This window comes from Varroa jacobsoni, unplaced genomic scaffold (genome assembly GCF_002532875.2).
Source record: "Varroa jacobsoni isolate VJ856 unplaced genomic scaffold, vjacob_1.0 scaffold_969, whole genome shotgun sequence".
In the NCBI taxonomy this organism is placed as follows: domain Eukaryota; kingdom Metazoa; phylum Arthropoda; class Arachnida; order Mesostigmata; family Varroidae; genus Varroa; species Varroa jacobsoni.
In genome coordinates, this window is record NW_019213871.1 from 50,456 (window position 1) to 69,067 (window position 18,612).

The 18,612-nt window shown below is 39.8% G+C and overlaps 1 protein-coding gene across 2 annotated transcripts in view; it reads left to right on the plus strand.

Moving 5' to 3' along the window:
* Positions 1 to 18,612, plus strand: part of LOC111265399 (calcitonin gene-related peptide type 1 receptor) — a 95,756-nt gene that overhangs the window by 45,475 nt on the left and 31,669 nt on the right. Inside the window, exon 3 of one of the 2 annotated variants that reach the window (XM_022842039.2) lies at positions 544 to 5,500. The exons of the other annotated variant lie outside the window; for it this stretch is intronic. Within the exon in view, the coding sequence (XP_022697774.1) occupies positions 544 to 735 (192 nt within the window). The 3' untranslated portion in view covers positions 736 to 5,500. Of the gene's footprint in view, positions 1 to 543; positions 5,501 to 18,612 lie in introns of those variants that run through there. 2 annotated transcript variants of the gene reach the window in all.

Here is an 18,612-nt window from a genome sequence, read left to right on the forward strand (position 1 = left end):
TTGTCTGATATACGTTTTTGTTAACTGTTTCACTCGTAAGACACTGAAGATTTAGATGTAACAGCAACGATGCTGACCTGATCAACCTGAGATGCAAGGTGTTTTGAACGATGCTATGAATCTCACCTTCCCCCCGTGTACTGTTAACTATTGACGCTTCAACACTAATTCTGCTTCTTGAAATGGGCTAATTTTCTATGACTACGTAGGTGGGTTCAAAGTTGCACTATGTTTTAGGCCCAGTTTTAAGTTCATATCGCACTGTAGTCAATCATATAACTTAACACAGTAACAGTCATATAAAAAAAAAATAACTATTTTTTTTTTTTTTACATTTGCACAGGTAAAACTTATTGGCGTTTAGGTTTCACTCGGCTTGGCCTAGAGCGTTGCTAGTCTTGAAACATAATTCATAAGTATTATTTGCACGTATCGATAACAAATAATATCTAAGCTTTAATGACTAAATCTCGTTGCCTGCCCCGCCACATGACATACCCTGTTGTCGTTCTGTTTTGTCTGTTATTTGATGAACCTTTTCAGGGTCTAGCTGTGGCAATTCTGTTCTGTCTATGCAATCAAGAAGTCGTAGCCCAGGTTCGGCGCAAAATTCAGCTAACGTCGTGCTTTAAGCATCGCTACATGCAGTGCAGCACCAACGGGCAACCGGCTTGCGTGCAGGCGTCCGTGCATCATGACCAGCATCGAGCTAGCACTGTTGGTAGTATACTGTAATGTACACGGTGTCACTCGTACGACCGTCCGGCAGAAATAGAAGCAATGTTGTCAGCCGAAAGCGAACTCGATTCGATACGGATATGTTTTTAATTAGTTTAGTGATTTAATGACTTGACGAGTAGAAACAACATTATTAACAGATGCTGACCGAAATCCTGATACAAAAAGTATTTGTTCCTGGTATTCCGAGGATTCGTATCAGCGTACGGACATAACGTACACTGACTAATGGCATCAACGGAATAGAAGAGTTTCGGCGTAACCCAAAAATGATCTTTTGTTACAATACACCAACATGCTGTATATGATAAATTATATAATTCAGAAAAAAACAAACCTTGTTTCATTGTATGTACGCGCTAGAGTGACAAATACATTGTAAATGTACATAGATAGATTGAGAGATGTATGTAGATTAGAAAAGATGATTCGTTTATGTTAGGTACGTTTAAAAAGAAGAGTGAGCAGCGGGATCTATACTTGCGTGGGTGCCGCTTCTTGGCCCCGGATTCAAAAGAGGCGTTTCGGCCAGCTGTGTAGTCGTTAATTTCCCTATAAACAACACCCCTTTACCCTCCGACTTTCCTTAGAACCAACGTTCGCGGATAAAACTAGCATCGTGACCGATCTTATCGTAGATGGCAGGTGAAGATATAACTTGACCTTCTTCTGAAATCGTTCTTGCGCGATATAGATGACGGCACGCATCCGTGCTGTATGTGAGCAGGGCAAAGTCACTGGACATGGTATAACGAGTTGACGAAAACAATTTCCTAAAGCGTCCGAACTACCTAGTTGTAGCGGCACATATATGTCTGGAATGTATCTATTTAACATTTATATAAGACGTTTATTATTAAACTCTTTATTGTACCTCTGTACAGAAATAACGAATATTAAAAGTATACATTATTCGATTCGCTTGCGGCATAGCGTTTATGTGTAGAAGTGAGTACTTATATTGTACCTCATACAGAACGATTACCAGGAACGTGTCCTTCAACCATTTTTCATTGGGGACTATTTAAGTACGACCACGATTGGCGATCACTCACATAACGAACTTCCATTCATCTAAAGACAGCATCAAGGCGTTTGTTGTTAAGTTTCTTCTCCATTTCGTCAGAGTACATCCTTGCCTTGTTTACCACTGTTCACAGCACTCACTAATAATAATAATTGTTTTGAGCTTTACGCCATGAGTCATCGTCAAACGTTTACAAAGTAATCAGTCGATACCTACTTGACAGCCTAAAACGCAACAAAAATACTAACATTGCATGTATGATATTTGCGCTCATAACAGGCCTATTACATTCTTCGGTCGATAACAATTTATCACTGTCGAGGCGTAAATAACTTCTGAGGACAGCCCAACGTGGCCAACGTGACATCAGATGCTGACAAAAAAAAAACTGGCGCTTTCCTCAGAAGGAAGGCAAGCGCTTTTCTCAAAACAGACCGTGCTGATTTCGTGCATGATCAGTTCAACGAGCGCTACCGAGGTATTCCTCATTCTAAAAATAGACCGCTCAGTCAAAATAGGGGCAGAACTAGAATTTCTGCTAATATCATGCGTGAACCTATCAGATATGAGACTTGCTTGATCACATCAACGATTTTCATCAGTTCAGATAAAAGGCAACAAACGAAAATTCGATCGAAAGTCCGCTGTTTTTGTAAAAGTATATTTATCAAGTACCCTTCTAATGTTTCCCTTAACGTTCTTCCCATTCGACTAGGAAGCCAATAATTGCGACCTGGTTCTTTGTATTAGCATCGACCACACCTATATTTGCAACAAACTGTATAAAAGTGACACGCTCCATTGCTAAAGATTGCGTCGCCGAGCAACACCAGCCTTATTTGTAATCAGACTTATTAACGAATCAGTAAATCAGAAAGAAGAACATGCGCTACTGTAAATGTTCATTCTGTAACAAACCGAAGCACGTACGTACGTCCATACACGTACGTGCGTCGGTTTGTTGTCACATCTATGCAGCGAATCTAAAAACAAACGCAACTCTTAGCCGATATCGCTGATGTACTGCTATTCGTTGACTTGTTCCTGCCTAAGCAATGAACACCTCTGTCTTTTAAGCGCTCGCTTTCAATCATATGGCCAAATCGCACTCGAGGCCTCCGATAAGCACCATGCGTCAAAAATGTCTGCATGGCATGGATCTGTGGAAAATCGTCGTCCAGTCATCATTATCAGGTCATCTTGAGCAGGTTGGTAATGATGGTTCTGTCACACGTCTAATCATACTTGCTCTGATACGGCAGTAAGCACTCAACCGTATAATGTAATAATAGCTTTTATAATGAATCGCTTATCACAGATTATTGACGGTACGCGTCTGTGCGCGAGAAGGTCGATTACCTCATTATACCTCCTGATATACCTTTACTATACTTGATATACCTCAGGTATATCAGTAGCTATTGAAGCAGAAGTGGTGCTAGCAAGTACCATTAAATTCCTCGTCTGCGGTCAGACCGAGTATGCGTGACACCGCGGGTTCAAGGGAGGCGTGAACTAGATTAAACAATACGTGACGATCGAATACAGCCAGGATAACGCGTTTTCGCGACCGACCACCCAACAAACAGATCTCGAAGATCTCCGGTATCTAGAGCGTATAGCGACTGAGCCGAGCGTGTCTTCTGTAACAAACGATACTGTTAATTAATATACTAGCACGTGTTACCAGTACACGAAAGTCGAAAAAGGATATTTCGGCACGGTGTATTTGGCCTCATGAGCAGAGACCTATATATCCAGAGCTCACCCTACATTCGGTCTATCCTTCCAACTTCGATACGTCACAGTGATTCGTCCTGGCAGCTATTCAGTTTCTGGACACGTTCATATATGGGTAGTCATTTGACTCATAACCGGATGAACAGGCACTGGGCGCCTTTACAACGTAGGACGTTTATCACAATCACAAATGTATTACGATTGCTGCTCTTGCGATACTCAATCGGAACAAAGATATTCGATTGATCAACTAATTTGGTCGTATCTATTGCGACCGGGCATTGCATTTTTTGGATCTGGGTTTTTTCCCTGACTTCCCTCCATTCGTTCTGATCCACACGATAAATAAATGACGAAAGCACAGCATAAACATCTTCTTTTCAAACTTTGCGAGATAGCCAACATTACTGATATTGAAGTAATCCTGTTATTTCATTAAAAGAGATCCGCTTGTTCGTCTAGGTTTTCGTTCTCACTATGGGACTGAATTTTCCAATGTGTGGTGGTAATTACTTCTTGTTTATAATATGGGTGTGAGCCTTGATTGCCATTAACACGTGTGGCTGCCGATTTAATCATTCGCTTGCTTATATATAAAAGTGTGCCTATAAAAATGTACGCTGGTAGTTGGCCACAGGCTAGGCAGATACGTACGACGGAACAGTGTTTGTTTAATAATCTTAGGGACATGTTAAATGATTACGTACTGGGAGCCAACTAATTCGAGCAACGTTTAGGGGCAGCGCACGACGTGAAATGTTCACGAAAAAATTATTAGCAAACATGCAATTACGGCAGTCAACTAAAAGATAAACCCATCAAAAGGGCAAAATAGCTACAATCGTCCACCTCCATAGAATGGTCCTGACCGATTATTATTTTGATGTAACCAACGCCGCCGGTCAAATATGTTTTTACGTAGAATTTATTTGCTTTTTTAAAGACAAAATTATATTCTTCTTATTGTAGTTTTCTCCTATAAAACGATACAGCCAAAATAAGTGTAACTTCTCTGTATGATCCGATGATCTGATGACAGATATCGGCTCCTTTGTCAAGTTGGTCAGATCTGCTTAGCTGGGCCATCGGGGTCCAGCGTTTATGATATCCTTAAGTTGATAAATTTTTGTTTTTTTGCTGCTTCAAAATCGTAAAGGTAATTTGATTTGTCTTTTATGGATTTATAATATAAATGGAGGGTAATAAACTTGGTCAGAGTCTGTACGTAACATTCAACTATAAATTATCTGAATAATATCGACATCATTATAATGAAGGAATATTAAGTATTTGCTTTTGTTACCGATAATAGGTATAACAATAATATAGCCTGTGCTATGATTCTCTGCATATTCAACTGAAGTTTTGCCCCTGCGGTAGTGGATACAGGTAGTCGCCAGATATTTTTCGTCATCGCTATTTCGGCCCAAAAGCATGTACAAACACAGGTACGATGTGTTCTCTAACCGAAAGACTCATAGCCAGAACAACGGATAAATGGATTGTTTCGCAGTGGTTAGCATGTGTTAGGACATATATATACATAAACTTGTTTTCGACGTTAGCTGTCGCACGCCTGTTGGTGCGATGAACGGTTAAAAATTATTGTGGGGCAAAGCAGAAAAAGAAAAACATCGGAAAAAGGATCGGAACGTAGAATAAGCCAATGCCGCTTGTAAATGAAATAAAACTGACAGAATAATGAAAGAGTAAAAAAAATAGATAAACTGCCACAAGTTACTATTACGTGTGTAAGAATGAGATATATTATACAATATTGCGAATGATGAAGAGTGAATAAGGCGACTGGATTCGCTTCCTACGCTATTGCTGTTGCATATATGATAGTAGATAAAGGGTTCTATATTGAACAGATTACACTATAGTTTGATACAAAAACAAAAACGCATACCAACGATAAGAACAATACACTTGAGCCAATAAAGTGAGCGAGAACGACGCATCGTGGCCGACCATCAGCGGTTTTTTTTCTAATTAGAATGGTGTATTCATTTCACTCAGTATAGAATCGTTTTTGGAAAGATGAAGGTACTCGGGTAAAAGTATGCCCTCACTGCACGTTGTTAAGGTTGGGTAAAGCACCAAAGTAACTTTTCTAAGTATACATTTTTACTATAACTGTACGGGAAATTGAAAGGTAGTTAGTGATCGTTGGCGACAAAGGAGTAAACATCACGAGCCATCAATCCGCCTTCAACTTTAATCGACCCAATCTTTTCATGCTTAAAGACCATCTTGGTAAGCACTGGGTGTAGGCTGAGCAAATTTCACGACTAGCTCGCGGAAGCCGATCGTGGCCCAAAAACGTCTCCTGTACGCCACGATCGTGACTGCAGTCTGACAGGTCCTTTACGCTCGGACGTCTGATGAATTCAGGCCTAATATTCAGGCTCAAACAATAAGCTATACATTTAACTTTCATTTTTCGGTTGAAGTTTGTACCTCACGCTATTCAAGACGCATCCGCAGGCCCGTTTGTCCCTGTTTTGCCCACAATCGATAGCTTTGTTGGTTGAACTTAAATGGGTCGAAGTTGGTCGACCCCACTTTGGCGATCTTTAGCCGAGTACGTGACTTATTAGACAAAAGAAAGTCTAACCACACTCTTGGAACTTAGGACTTCTATAAATCTTCGATTTGCATGTTCATCTGTAAATTGCAATACACGAAGTTAACGGCATGCCGTAGGCCGACCATAGCCTGTACCCGCGAAGAAATTCTACACAGACGAAGCTTAAGGGAACAATTTTACACGCATGATATCCATTAATGCTAAATATCTCGTTTAATCATACAAACTCAACCGGATATGCATAGCCATTGTCGCAGAGAACCAAGTATGGAGGTGATTTTGTCTGCTTTGCAATGTTGAGATGCCTAGGCACCGATTCCTAAGTGAATCCGCCGAACTTAAGTTGTCTTGACTGAGAAAACGACGAAATACAGCAGCTACCAGATGAAACATCTTCTATAAAGGTCAGAAGCAACCGAGCTAGTCTAAGTAATCGTCTACTTAGAATAAGGAGGTTAAGATGGGTTGAAAATTAGGAAAAAGTAACTTAACGGCTGATTTATGCACTTTATTTATACGAAGTGATTTAACTAATTCATAGTTATTGCACTAAGTATGAATAAGTGCCGCATGAGTTAAAAAACTTTTCACTTTGTGTGATTGCTTTTTGATTGGATTTGCCTTCTCCGTAACCGTTAGCCCCTACGCTATTTCCGTACTGTGGCAAGACAGAGCGGGAAATACTGAATGGTACTGTTGTAGTCAATATCACCCGACTGGGATCGAACTCAGTGCAAGATACACCTCATGTTCTTTTTCTATAGAAAAGGTCATAGATTCATTTATGGATATCAGATACGACCTTGTTTGGCTAATAAAAAAAAAAAGGCCCATTTCGCTTGCTAAAAATCACTTCGAAGCTAGTTTCGTCATACACCGTGTTCAAATCAGTCATTATGCACGTCAAGGATAACTCCATATTCGAGCCCACGGCCTGCATCCAACACGAGGGCGCCATGCCTAGAGACTTTAAAACCTATTATTATTGTTATTATTATTATTATATAACCTATTGTAGGATTGGCTTTTTTGCGACTTGTAAATAAACTGCAAAGCTATTTCTTTATTTTCCGTCAGTACTACCAATTCAATTGTCGGTACCTGAACTAATGCCACACTTGTACGTATGTCTTATGAGAAATATCATTCAAATAAACGTTTACTATAATAATAAGAGATAATCCATTGAATTATATTTTTTTTTAAACAGAAAACGATAGGTTAAGGTATTTGTTCTACCTTACTCTGATATCGCAAAATTTTCACGGAGATTTTCTGCAAGGTGCTAAAATTTAAAGTGAATAGTAGACAAATAGACAGTAGTAAGGTTACAGGATCAATAGGAAGGCTCAACAATATTTTATATCTACTGCTTCGATTATACTATCTTCGAGTGGAGATCCTTAATCGTATCCACGGTGGTCCACCAATTTATAGCTCAACGGCCATGTCGCCATTCAGGCCAAAGCAATAAACCGTCAGTTCTCAGATCGAATCATTGATTTTAGCTAATGGTGACCCATTTGTCTGTTTGGACTGTAGGAACGTTCCTAATGGAAGAGGAAATTAAATGGTGGACATCGTCCTGATTAGGCAGGCCGACCTATGGCCTATTTCACATATATACTATATATATGTAGCTTGAAACTCGGACTAGTCAACTAGACGGAAGTCAGTAACGGGAATCGGTAATGATTATCTACATTAGCGTCTATAATTATCAGATACATTCATTTGGTATATATATATACGTTGCAATAGTACATTCGGTATTATTTCCTGTACGCTTCTATGACAAGAGCTGTCCAGCTCAGGTATTTCTCTCCCGGTCCACAACCCGTACTGAGCGTTATACGCTTTGGCAATTCTTACATCTTTTCTAATTTCCACTATTACGAGTGACCAACAGCTTGGTCATCTGTAAAGGTCACTTCTATTTTTTGTAATACGCCCTAAATAACTGCATATAGTTCTATAGATTTCGCTGCCTTGGGCGGACCCCGGCAACAACCGTGGGGATATAAACCGTCACTGACCTCATCACCGTCAGACATGTAACAGTTAAAAGGCGCATATGATAACATGCCTAACCTCAACGAGAAAGTCATGTAAACTGACCTAGAAGTCAGCAGGACACCGCGTTTCGGATAGCACAGACCCCCCAAAACTAAGCACGTGCGGCTGAAAACGCGACTGTTTTCTGAAGAGACTCGAATAGAAATAGGACGTCTCAAATCACAACTTTACGTTTCAAAATATTCAGAGTTATTCTCTATACGTCCTTACAAAACGCAGGTCTATCTATAATACCTACAAGCAGATTGCTACTTAAAATCAAAGTCGACATTAGAGCTTTATTTGCAGTCAGTATATCAACTAGACGTTATGCAAATAAACTTAGAAAAGGAGAAAATTTATCAGCATCTAATTTCGTTAGGGTAGACCAATTTTTGCAAAACCCGTTTGCTGTTAACGTTAGCTTCCGAGTTCAAACGCATCGAAACGTTAACCTGCATTTAGACGAATAGTATCTGACGCAGGTTAAATGACGGGGACTTAAGGTGGCGTCCCGTTTCCCCCTTCATAGTTTGGCAAGTCTCGTTATAGAGCTGCATGTTTTTAATGGCCACTTAAAGCAATGCCTCACAACAGTACCGAACGCATATACTTGTACTAACAAAAAGTGAAAGGCCATGATAATGTAAAGAAGCAACATAAACATTTTAACTACGCATATTACGATAATGTTAATGTAATAAAAAACGACTATACCGGGGATATCTGTATAAGCAGTTCGTAGTTTAGACACTTAGAAAAATGGCCAGATCTACAATGCGATTAGTTTATTGTGCTATAATTACGAGTATTATATATAATTATTATACGAGTAGAAGTTATAGCATATTTTTCTCTTGATATATACACTTTTATTTTACACGCAGAACACATTTAAGTTGCACATTCTCAGAAGCTTCAGGCTATCGTGTTCAATGTAGCCTCCGAACTTTATTGTAGCATACACATCTTGAAACAATTAGCATTTTAAAAGAATTATATAAAATGTTTATTTTTCTTCATGATCAGACAAGACAAGACCGTATTAAACACTGAACTAAACTCTGTGTGAAACGTGCGGACGAACCGGGTGTTACAAATATGTTCTCAATTAGATCGTTTCAGTCCGGAACAGCGTGTCCGTGAGCCTCAATGATCATAAGGGGCTTTGCCGTTGACTCGATGTCCATCAACACCGGCATCACCGCCCCAACCTTCGGCCGGACAGTAACCCATCATTACATCATACAGACTACGCCGGGCCTGCCAAACAAAACCATGTGGTACCGAAAGGATCAACATGGAATAGTTGCTTCTGGGGAATCGCCAGCGGCTCTAAGTATTTCGACTCAATAAGGTTGAAAAAGGAGTTTATTAAGGTGTCCATAGTAATGTAGAGCAAACTTCACCTATTTATTGCTTTTTGGTAGCACGGAAAATATCTGCACAGAAAGCGTTCTGATGTAGCACTTCTGTTGCCATCAATGTCCTAGTGTAAACTGGTAACCGTTTGAAACTATATCCTGTCAAGTCGAAAAATAAGTTCGAATCACTTTTGTTTAATATACAGTTCGCCTAGGTGGCGGTGTATTTGCAAAAAAGTAAGAAAGGACACAAATTGCCTTTGTGAAGTTTGCGCCTTGCAGAATCCGCGCAGAAGCTTTAAAACGAAGGCAACACTGAAGGTATTTACTCCCTATCTTTTAGGTAGTTTTCCGTTTTTGTTGGACATGATATACTCACTTTAGTCGTATAGTTTCGGCCACTGAGTGTCCGATTAGGGAAGCCCGCTGTCTCAGGTTCGAACCCCGCCAATGACAGACACTACACGACGCGTGCAAGAACATAGAGACAAATATGATATTTATTTAAGAATTCTGAGTAATGTGAAGTAGATGTGAACACGAGTGATGACAAGAACGTATATCTCTGTTTCGATTTATACGCGGCGCCAATATATAGGCATATCCGAAGCTCTAAATGTTTATTTGTCTGATGCTGTCGCTTCGTCGGGTACGCTTTGGATGATGCTTACTGGATCATAAATCGCTTTCCCCTAAAGGCGCGAGTTTGCGTCACGCGCATTTCGATTCGACTGATCTGCCTAATAAGACTTTAAAATATTTTTAAATTGAAAATACTTTTATTTACCTTACGCGAAGTACGTTTCGATTTGCAATTGGACGGAGGTACAGCGAGCGGTATGAGGAAATGTACCTATTCCGGTATCTAACGCATAATCTAGCTTGCAATTTTGCTCCAGGATGCCCTCAACTCATCTCACGTTGCATCTTATCATCCCTTCTTCGTATTATCGTTTTCGCCGTCAGCGACCATTTCGTTAGATCACGCCTTGAAGTGTCTCACTTTTCGCAGAATCTTAAGCATTATCACCAGCATTTCGTTTCATTATTGCGGCCACGCCGTAATTTGTAGCCCTTGTTTTAGGCCATAGTATAGGAGCTTTGCAGGAAATAATTACAGGACAAATTTCCACAAATCTCGTCTTACCGACTCATAGCGGTAGGAAGTCAAGTAAGAATACTTAGAAAGCTAATCGCCGACGGAGCTTGTCCTAATCATGTGTTATAAAGAAAGCGCTTAATATACAACAGAAAGCAGGACATCGGCCGTAAAGAGGTGGCACATATGAGGCGAACAACGAGACCGAATGTCAACGTTAGGCCTGAATCGAGTTCCGTACATAGATGCAGGTAGTATACGGCGCTGTAGAGCAGATTTCTGCGATGTCTATTGTGTTGGAAGCCGTGCTGTTCGTACCTACTCAAATTTTTCCACTTTCATTAATCTATCCATCGTCTCACGAATCATAGCTAGTATTAAAAGAAGCCAGATACATGATTTTAATTTCCGTAAATTATACGTATCTTTCGTTATTGTTTACTTTTACGTAATAATAATAATAATAATTTTTACAGGGCTCCTAAGCAGTTGATTATGTATAAATTGCATTATCCTACCTAATCTCATTATCGATGACTTGTAGGCCAATAGGACACACGATAACTAACTAACTAACTAACTCTTCATTGTGGAATTCGTTCTTTGTCAAAAAAGGTCATCGCAAAAATGATTTTGTTGCGATATCCAGATTCGAATGTGTCATTACCCAAAATTGGCTAGTGATACCAGCCTTTCTACAACGCCGCATTAAACATGTTCGTTGACCACAACAGGACACTGAAACGCTCAGTTTGCCCTTGAAAATGTTATTATTCAGCACACGATTACTACTTTGCAGGGGATATCATAAATGCATTTAGGACAAATTGTTGCGCAGACGTAACGAGTTGTCTAGCTAGATTTGGAAACCTTTCACCTAAATTATATATAGATTATACAATATATTTGTTTTATCTATTAAATTTGAGGAAAACAAATTACACTGGCATGCGCTTAAAGCCAGATTTCCGTCACAAATGTAGAACCCCACTGAATAACGCCAGCGTATGCGTTAGCGACGTTATGTTTTCTTTTTTTTGGGTCGGCTTTAACAAGTTCGAACCCTGTATATGATGCCCAGTAGTGCATGTTTAGATCGTGATATTCGAGTATGTAATAGAAAAAGGTCGGCGCGCTGGTGCAAGCATGACCCGAGTTAAGCATTTGTGTTAATTTGCCTCTTAGGTAAGTGGGTAGACATCGTCTATTTGTTTGACTATAGCCGACTCTCGCATAGCTGAGAACCCCTTGCTTCTTTTTGCTAGACGTTACACTATGAATACCTGTATCTTTCAGTGGAAAAGTTCAACTACAAAGATATGATCGTTGAACAGACAGTGCAATAAGACATTATCGGTTATAGTTTATTTCTCTGTAGCCAATTGTAAAAAGCACATGAAGTTGGTGAGCTCTTATTGTCCTCTGATTAGGATGCTCACTTCCTTCAACTAATATACCTGATCAGTTCACAACTAGGGTATTTGACTTCAGCTACTTTGGCCAAGGCTTTACGTGAGCTCACAAACGACACATTAGCACATAAAATTTTTAATAAATCAAACTTGAATTTTAAAGATAACCTTTTTTTTTTTTCGTCTTACAGTTTGAAGGTGTTCGGACGAAGCTAAAACATGCCTAGACCGATCGATACAGATAACTAGGGCATAATCATGCTACAAAATATAGTCATCACAAATACGTAAAGGAGTGCCCTGATCGAACTTCGAGAAACAGTGACACATAGCACAATCTCTTTGTGCACTTTAAGATAAAACACAACTATATCCCCGATGAGGTTCGGCCTAGTTCCTATGAATGCCGTATCAGATTTTCTGTTGCAGCAGTGCATTGGCATCACTCTTTCTCGAATTCGTTAGAGAGAGAATGCATATCGTCTTCACTGTAGGGAATCTTCGTCCTTCCATTAGGCCGAGACCTTCGATTTTATGCACTATATCCATAGTGCACAGCTTACTTTTAAGCCTTCTGTAAACTATATATCTCACACTATGTCTGGTAGCGCTGAGACAATGATGTACTGCTATCGACACAGAAGTTTATGGTGCTGAAACATGGCTTAGATTACATTGACTACATGATGATTTTGATGATCAAAACCATTCTTTCTAAAAGGAATCGAAGGTTAACGTTGTGGATGGGTTATAGGAACGGTTTGGCCTGAGCGTATAATGTACGGAATGGAATCCGATAGGCGAAAAGTTTATGATATTTTTCTTCGTTTTTAGCAAATTTCTGAAGAAAAAAGATTGAATGCATACAAGCCTTTCTGCGAAGATATCCCATGTTAGAGGGCTGAGTTCCTCTTCAGGCGAAGGGAAGGTTACCTCAAGATGTCCGCAGGGGACACTTCGTAGTTGCTTGATACTTTTTTTGAGTCCACTCCGTCTGTAAAGTGTCGTGTAAATCCATACAGATGACATGAAAATGAATTCCGAAATCAAAGAGAGTGAGCTCAATCGAGATTAATGAGAGTTCTGATAGCTTTGGGAATGTTATAGGAGCAAGAGAGAACACTCTGCTGAACAAAGGGATGGTTGTATGAATTTAATTACTTTGATTAATTTTTTTTTTTAATCGTCCCAGCAATGCTATTGCAGCTGAAATTTTAAATCAGGCATGTATGAACTAACTTCGTCCTACATAATAAGGGCAGTTACTTTCAACCATTTATAATGGCGGCTCTAGTAGAACAGGCGAAAGCTGACTCATGTATTTAAACGTTCAGTGGCCTATCATTTCCCAGTTGCCACTAGTCAGCGTACCCTCTAAAGGGTCTCTTTCACTTTTTTGCAATTTGTAGAGGCAATCGTCCCAAGTTATATATCTACCATCAAATAGAAACCAGGTAAGAGTACATGCAATACCACATTACATCGCCTAATCTGAGAACATTTATTGTAAAAGACGTTTTGTACACAGTATAACCTGCCATAAGAGAAACCTATAGAGTTCCGTCTTCCACAAAATTCGCGTTTGATGCTGATTAAAGCCCTTTGTATCAAAGCGGCTGATGGATTCAGTTGACTCTCCTTCTGCTTATTATCTAGCTAGACAAAAAGCTCAAGTTACCAAACTTATATAACTTTAAATTTTATCAATATACGCAGAAATAAAGTACTAATTTTCGTCTGAAAAACGTCACTAGCATCTCGAAAATTTGGCAGACTCGGTCGCACATTCATTTATGTATGTTTTCTATAAATAGGCAATTTCTCGTTCTAACTCAATTGTCATGCAATCGTCTACTTCCTGTCCTATAATATCAGCAGTCATCATGGACATCGAGTGCCGATCAGGCTTTGGCACTGTCCTTTGCACCTCTATGCTGTTCTCGACCACGCCATATTTCATTCGACTGCTAGAACAAATATGTCCTTGTATCTTCGGTGTACAGTTCCGTGTTTATAAGAATCTTGCCTATTGTGGGTTCACTAACACACGCGCACAGCTTCACAGATACCGATACATTAGTGCCAGGAATAAACTCTATCTCGACATTGCACTGTGTTCATCTAAACGGGTCACTAGTTGTATTGTCAACATGGCGTTAGTCCAGATGCATTGAAGTTCCCGATAAACGTCCTGTGCGACTCATTAACTTTCCACAGTATCAGCTATCTCGTGCACAGAACAATCAATTAACCAGCTGGTCAGATACTAGAGGTGGATTCTTCGTTCTAAAACATGTCCGTGCCTCCGACTCTGCGTGTTTACAAGTTGACACTACAGCTATGGTAAGACTACCTATAGCTGTAAGAGAAGGACATTTCTTCCTTCGTTGCGTAGGATAGTAGGCTAACTGCTGAGAACGTGCACGACATGGGTGTGCGAACTTGAATCCAGCGCTGAAAATTCTGCTTGATAAACAGTCATAATAAGGGACTCGAAGGTAAAGGCAAAGCAGCAGGCAAGACAAAAACCGGTACGTGAGTCACGCGGCAACCGAGCAATCGAGTGTTCGGACGCCGCCAGAGCCACTGAAATGTATACCCCATTTTGCATACATTATCACCTCACCTTAATGTACCATCCCAAAGACGATTATTACGTAACTATGATGTGGTGGTGCATTGCACGCCCGCCTTCTGACTTCTAGTTCAATAATAATTATTAATTAAGTGATCTAAGAGGTATCAACTGAATGTACTATGTTACCTTATCTATTTACTTAGAATACTTGAAGTCGTTCGATGATTACTGCTGAATTTATGTTCCAAGCTGAGGTTGACGCCAACCTGGTGTTATTTTAAGTAAGTTTAAAGGATGCATTTTCTCACATAGCTATCATCATCATAGGGGAATCTTTGAAATAATAGTAGTCTTCAACGCCACATCCTTATATTGATTAGTAGTCATATACAATACCAATGGAAAACATTACACACTTACGTTTACTTCTGCCTTTAAACTAAAGGCGGTTTGATATTACGTCTCTAACGAGGTAAATAAATCCAAGCGGAGAGGCTATATATTAGCCCAACACGAGCCGACAGTGCCATCCCCGTGGTCCCCGAAAAAGAACGATCACCGCCTAACGACGCGACTTTTTGAGTTTTTTTTTCAAAACAAAAGATCCACTCTCCTGAATATGAACGCCAATCGACAAGTCTTCAATGACCGATGCTAACGATAGTAATCAAAATATGAATGTTTTTTAAAAATAATGATTTGGCACCTCGGACTTAATACCTAGACGAAAAGCTGACAGGTAACCCTGTTAACGCTGTAAAGTACTAAGTGAATCTACTGTTATTAATTCTAATGTAAGGAGCTCTCCTAGTGTGTAATGAGTACATGTGCAGAGATCCCGCTTTACCTGGAAAAAGTAAACTGAAGTCTTTGACCTTTTCACAATTATTAATTTTGATTAACATATTTAAAAAATGAGCTATTGGAATGATGTCCTGCTAATGGTTGATGCTTAGTTAAAGTACAACGGTAACGGGGCGTGCGCCCTCCACCTTATGTTGTAACCTTCAAGACGACTCCTGAAGAAATAAAACTGATTCGGTCAAAACTTTATACTGCTTCAGATAATACAGTATATATGTTGCATAGTTTCTTAATAATTACCATTTACTGCTCTATAGAGTTCTTCGCCAAGTATAAAATCCATATGGTGACAATAAATCGTACCTGTAAAAAATCCTACACTGAGGACATAAAATAGGACTGTTCTAATACGAGTATGACTAAATACGTAAACGACAAGATCGCATGTTATTGAGTCGACAACACAGTCCCGGATTTTTCTGTGACAGGTACTAAAGACTGAAATATCAAGCCGGTCTTTAGGGTTAAGCCTATGTATTTCAATGCTGTGCTATAAACATGCTAAAATGATATACATATATGTGTATATATATATAGACATTATGTGTCGGACGATGCTATCCTGATTACAAAGCACCAGTGCTTATGTTATTTTGTTTGAGTTTGTATAAGTTTCTCGTTGTATTCCTATGACGCACTGCGTTTGTAATAGGACAAAAATCTAAAAAAACACGTAACTTAGTCACTCAGACATCTGTGTTTACAAGACTAAAGTAATTTTCCATTACCCCGATGCCTCAGAACTCCCTAAGGAAACCATCTTCGAGAACCGCCTAGCAGTATCTGGACCTTGTCGCCAAATCGAACAGACATCAGCTAAACCCAGACTAGACGTATGGGACGAAGAGGCAAGCCAATAAGCAGCATCAGGCGAATCTTCTAGCCAGCATATCTAAGGTATCTTGATCTGTATTGTCAATGAATCACTAATTGTAATTCGTCAAAACACTTGAATAGGATTATAAATCTGCGCGCGTCATAGAGCGGCTCCTAAAGAAACTGCATTCGTATCATTAACGATATTATACGTTGCCGTTAACGTAATATCTTCGTCAGCATGGGTTTTCCGCTTTACATCCAAGATCGATTAAAGACGCACCGGTGGAGTATTTTTTTTAAATTCTCTTATGACATTAATTTTTTTTTCAGATTTTCACGATATTCACACCGTAAGTAATTATCTTTGTACTTTCCAGTATAATCTAAAACAATATGGAGACCGCCATGAGTAGATCCTTTATCAGCTCCGTGACAATATTTTAAACCGCCAACAAGATGTCGCTTGATTTGCGAAACCCGTTCGATACGGTGAAACCCTTTAACCCGCCTTAATGAGATAATTACTTAAAGGAAGTTCCCAACTTTTTTCACTTTCCAGTGTATGAAATTGAGGTGACATTAAATCCGAACGAACTCACTAAGTAAAATTGTAAAGCTCTGGGAGACTGCTGTTTGAAACGGGGAAAGTGCCACATCGGTGTCAAAAAAGGCGCTCCCGACTTGTAGTGTTGTAAGTGAACGAACGTCGAAGCCGTTGCTCTTATTTGCATTCTCTAATGGCAATGCAGCATGTCTCTATTGCCGGAAGTACGCGCCCCTCTCAGTTCCTGATAAGTAGTAAACTGATGAGCTGGCTGCTGATTAGAATTAGCTTTTATATTCGAGAAGTACTATTGTCTCAGGCTGCTTCATCCGCATACGAACAATAGGGTAAGCGTGCATTGAAGCGACAATTTATTATAAAATGTTGGTGGATGGAACAGCTTTCAACCGATGGACCCAAACTGATGTCACACTATCGCGCAGAAAAGCAACCTTTCTGTGGATACGAGTTACGCTAGGAATTACGACGCCGAAGATTCTGGTATTCGTAGATTCTTCTATGGTTCTGTCTATTGGGAGGTGAAGCTGTTCGAAGAAAAAGCTCGACGTTCTAATAAACGTCGACATCTGTTTGCGTGTGTCTAAAGGAAACCTTACAAAATGCATCCCAATCCACCAATCGGACTATACGCAGATAGTTTGCTAGATTCTTATATGATATAGTATGAGTAATTAGCCCGATATATAGTCTTGGTTAGGCAAAATTATATTTTACTAATTTGTGTTCCATCATTTGACACAGCCGTGAAACCAGCAACAGAAAGAATAGGTTCTGTTTCGTTCATTTGCTCTCTGCTGCGCAGCGCGTAAGGCATGACGCGTTAACACGTTGATGGTGTCTATGACTTTGCATTTTTATAGAAAACACGATAATAATACCATTGCACCGTCAAATCAAAGGCCCGGCCGTCAACCACGCTTGGCCGTTCTTCCAGCTGGATGGCTTTATCGGCTGGTATCACTTGAAATTTTCCACTATATTTATTGAAATGCCTCTATTTAAATCTTAGATAGAGCGCCTCGAGCATAAGTAAGCTTTTTACGAAAATTCGCAATATTTTGCAGTCTTGCCCATGGAAAATGTGTGTTATTTATGGTCGAGACGTACTAACGGAAGAAACGTTCCAAAGATGCTTAGGTCTCGCTTTCGTTCTGACAATTTCCATGTGGCTTTTCGTAGTGGCCAGCCAGTTACGGGATGAATTTCTTATGAAAGCTGAATGGTACCGACGCCTGAATAGTCAACACATTGCCAAAAAACCTGACATTATCTACCAGATACTCTTAAACCATTTAAAGAAAGCTGGCTACGAGAAATCTCGATGTTTGGGTGTCCCACAAGTTGACGCTAACGAATTTACTCCACCGAAACACAATGAAATTAAGCCATTTTCGAAGCAGTTGGTTACGGCTGATCAGAAGTGGGTCACATACGATAATGGTGTGCCAATAGAAGAAAGAATGAACAGAGACGTCTTCAGCGATCTATGGCGGAGTTCAGGCTAACCGCTAAATACGGTGATGCTATACGTTTGACGGCATTGGAAAGGAATCGTGCATTATGAACTGCTGCCGGCTGGCAAACGTGTCAACTAATGAGACGATAACAAGCAACTCAGAAAATTCGACTGGAACAGGAAAAGTGCGGTCTTCCACTATAACATTAGCAGATCACATACGTTTTAGCTATTCGGAAAAAAATTGCGCAACCCTGTAATCTTGCTGTATCAGACGATCATCTGCCTCGGTCTCTCTTGAT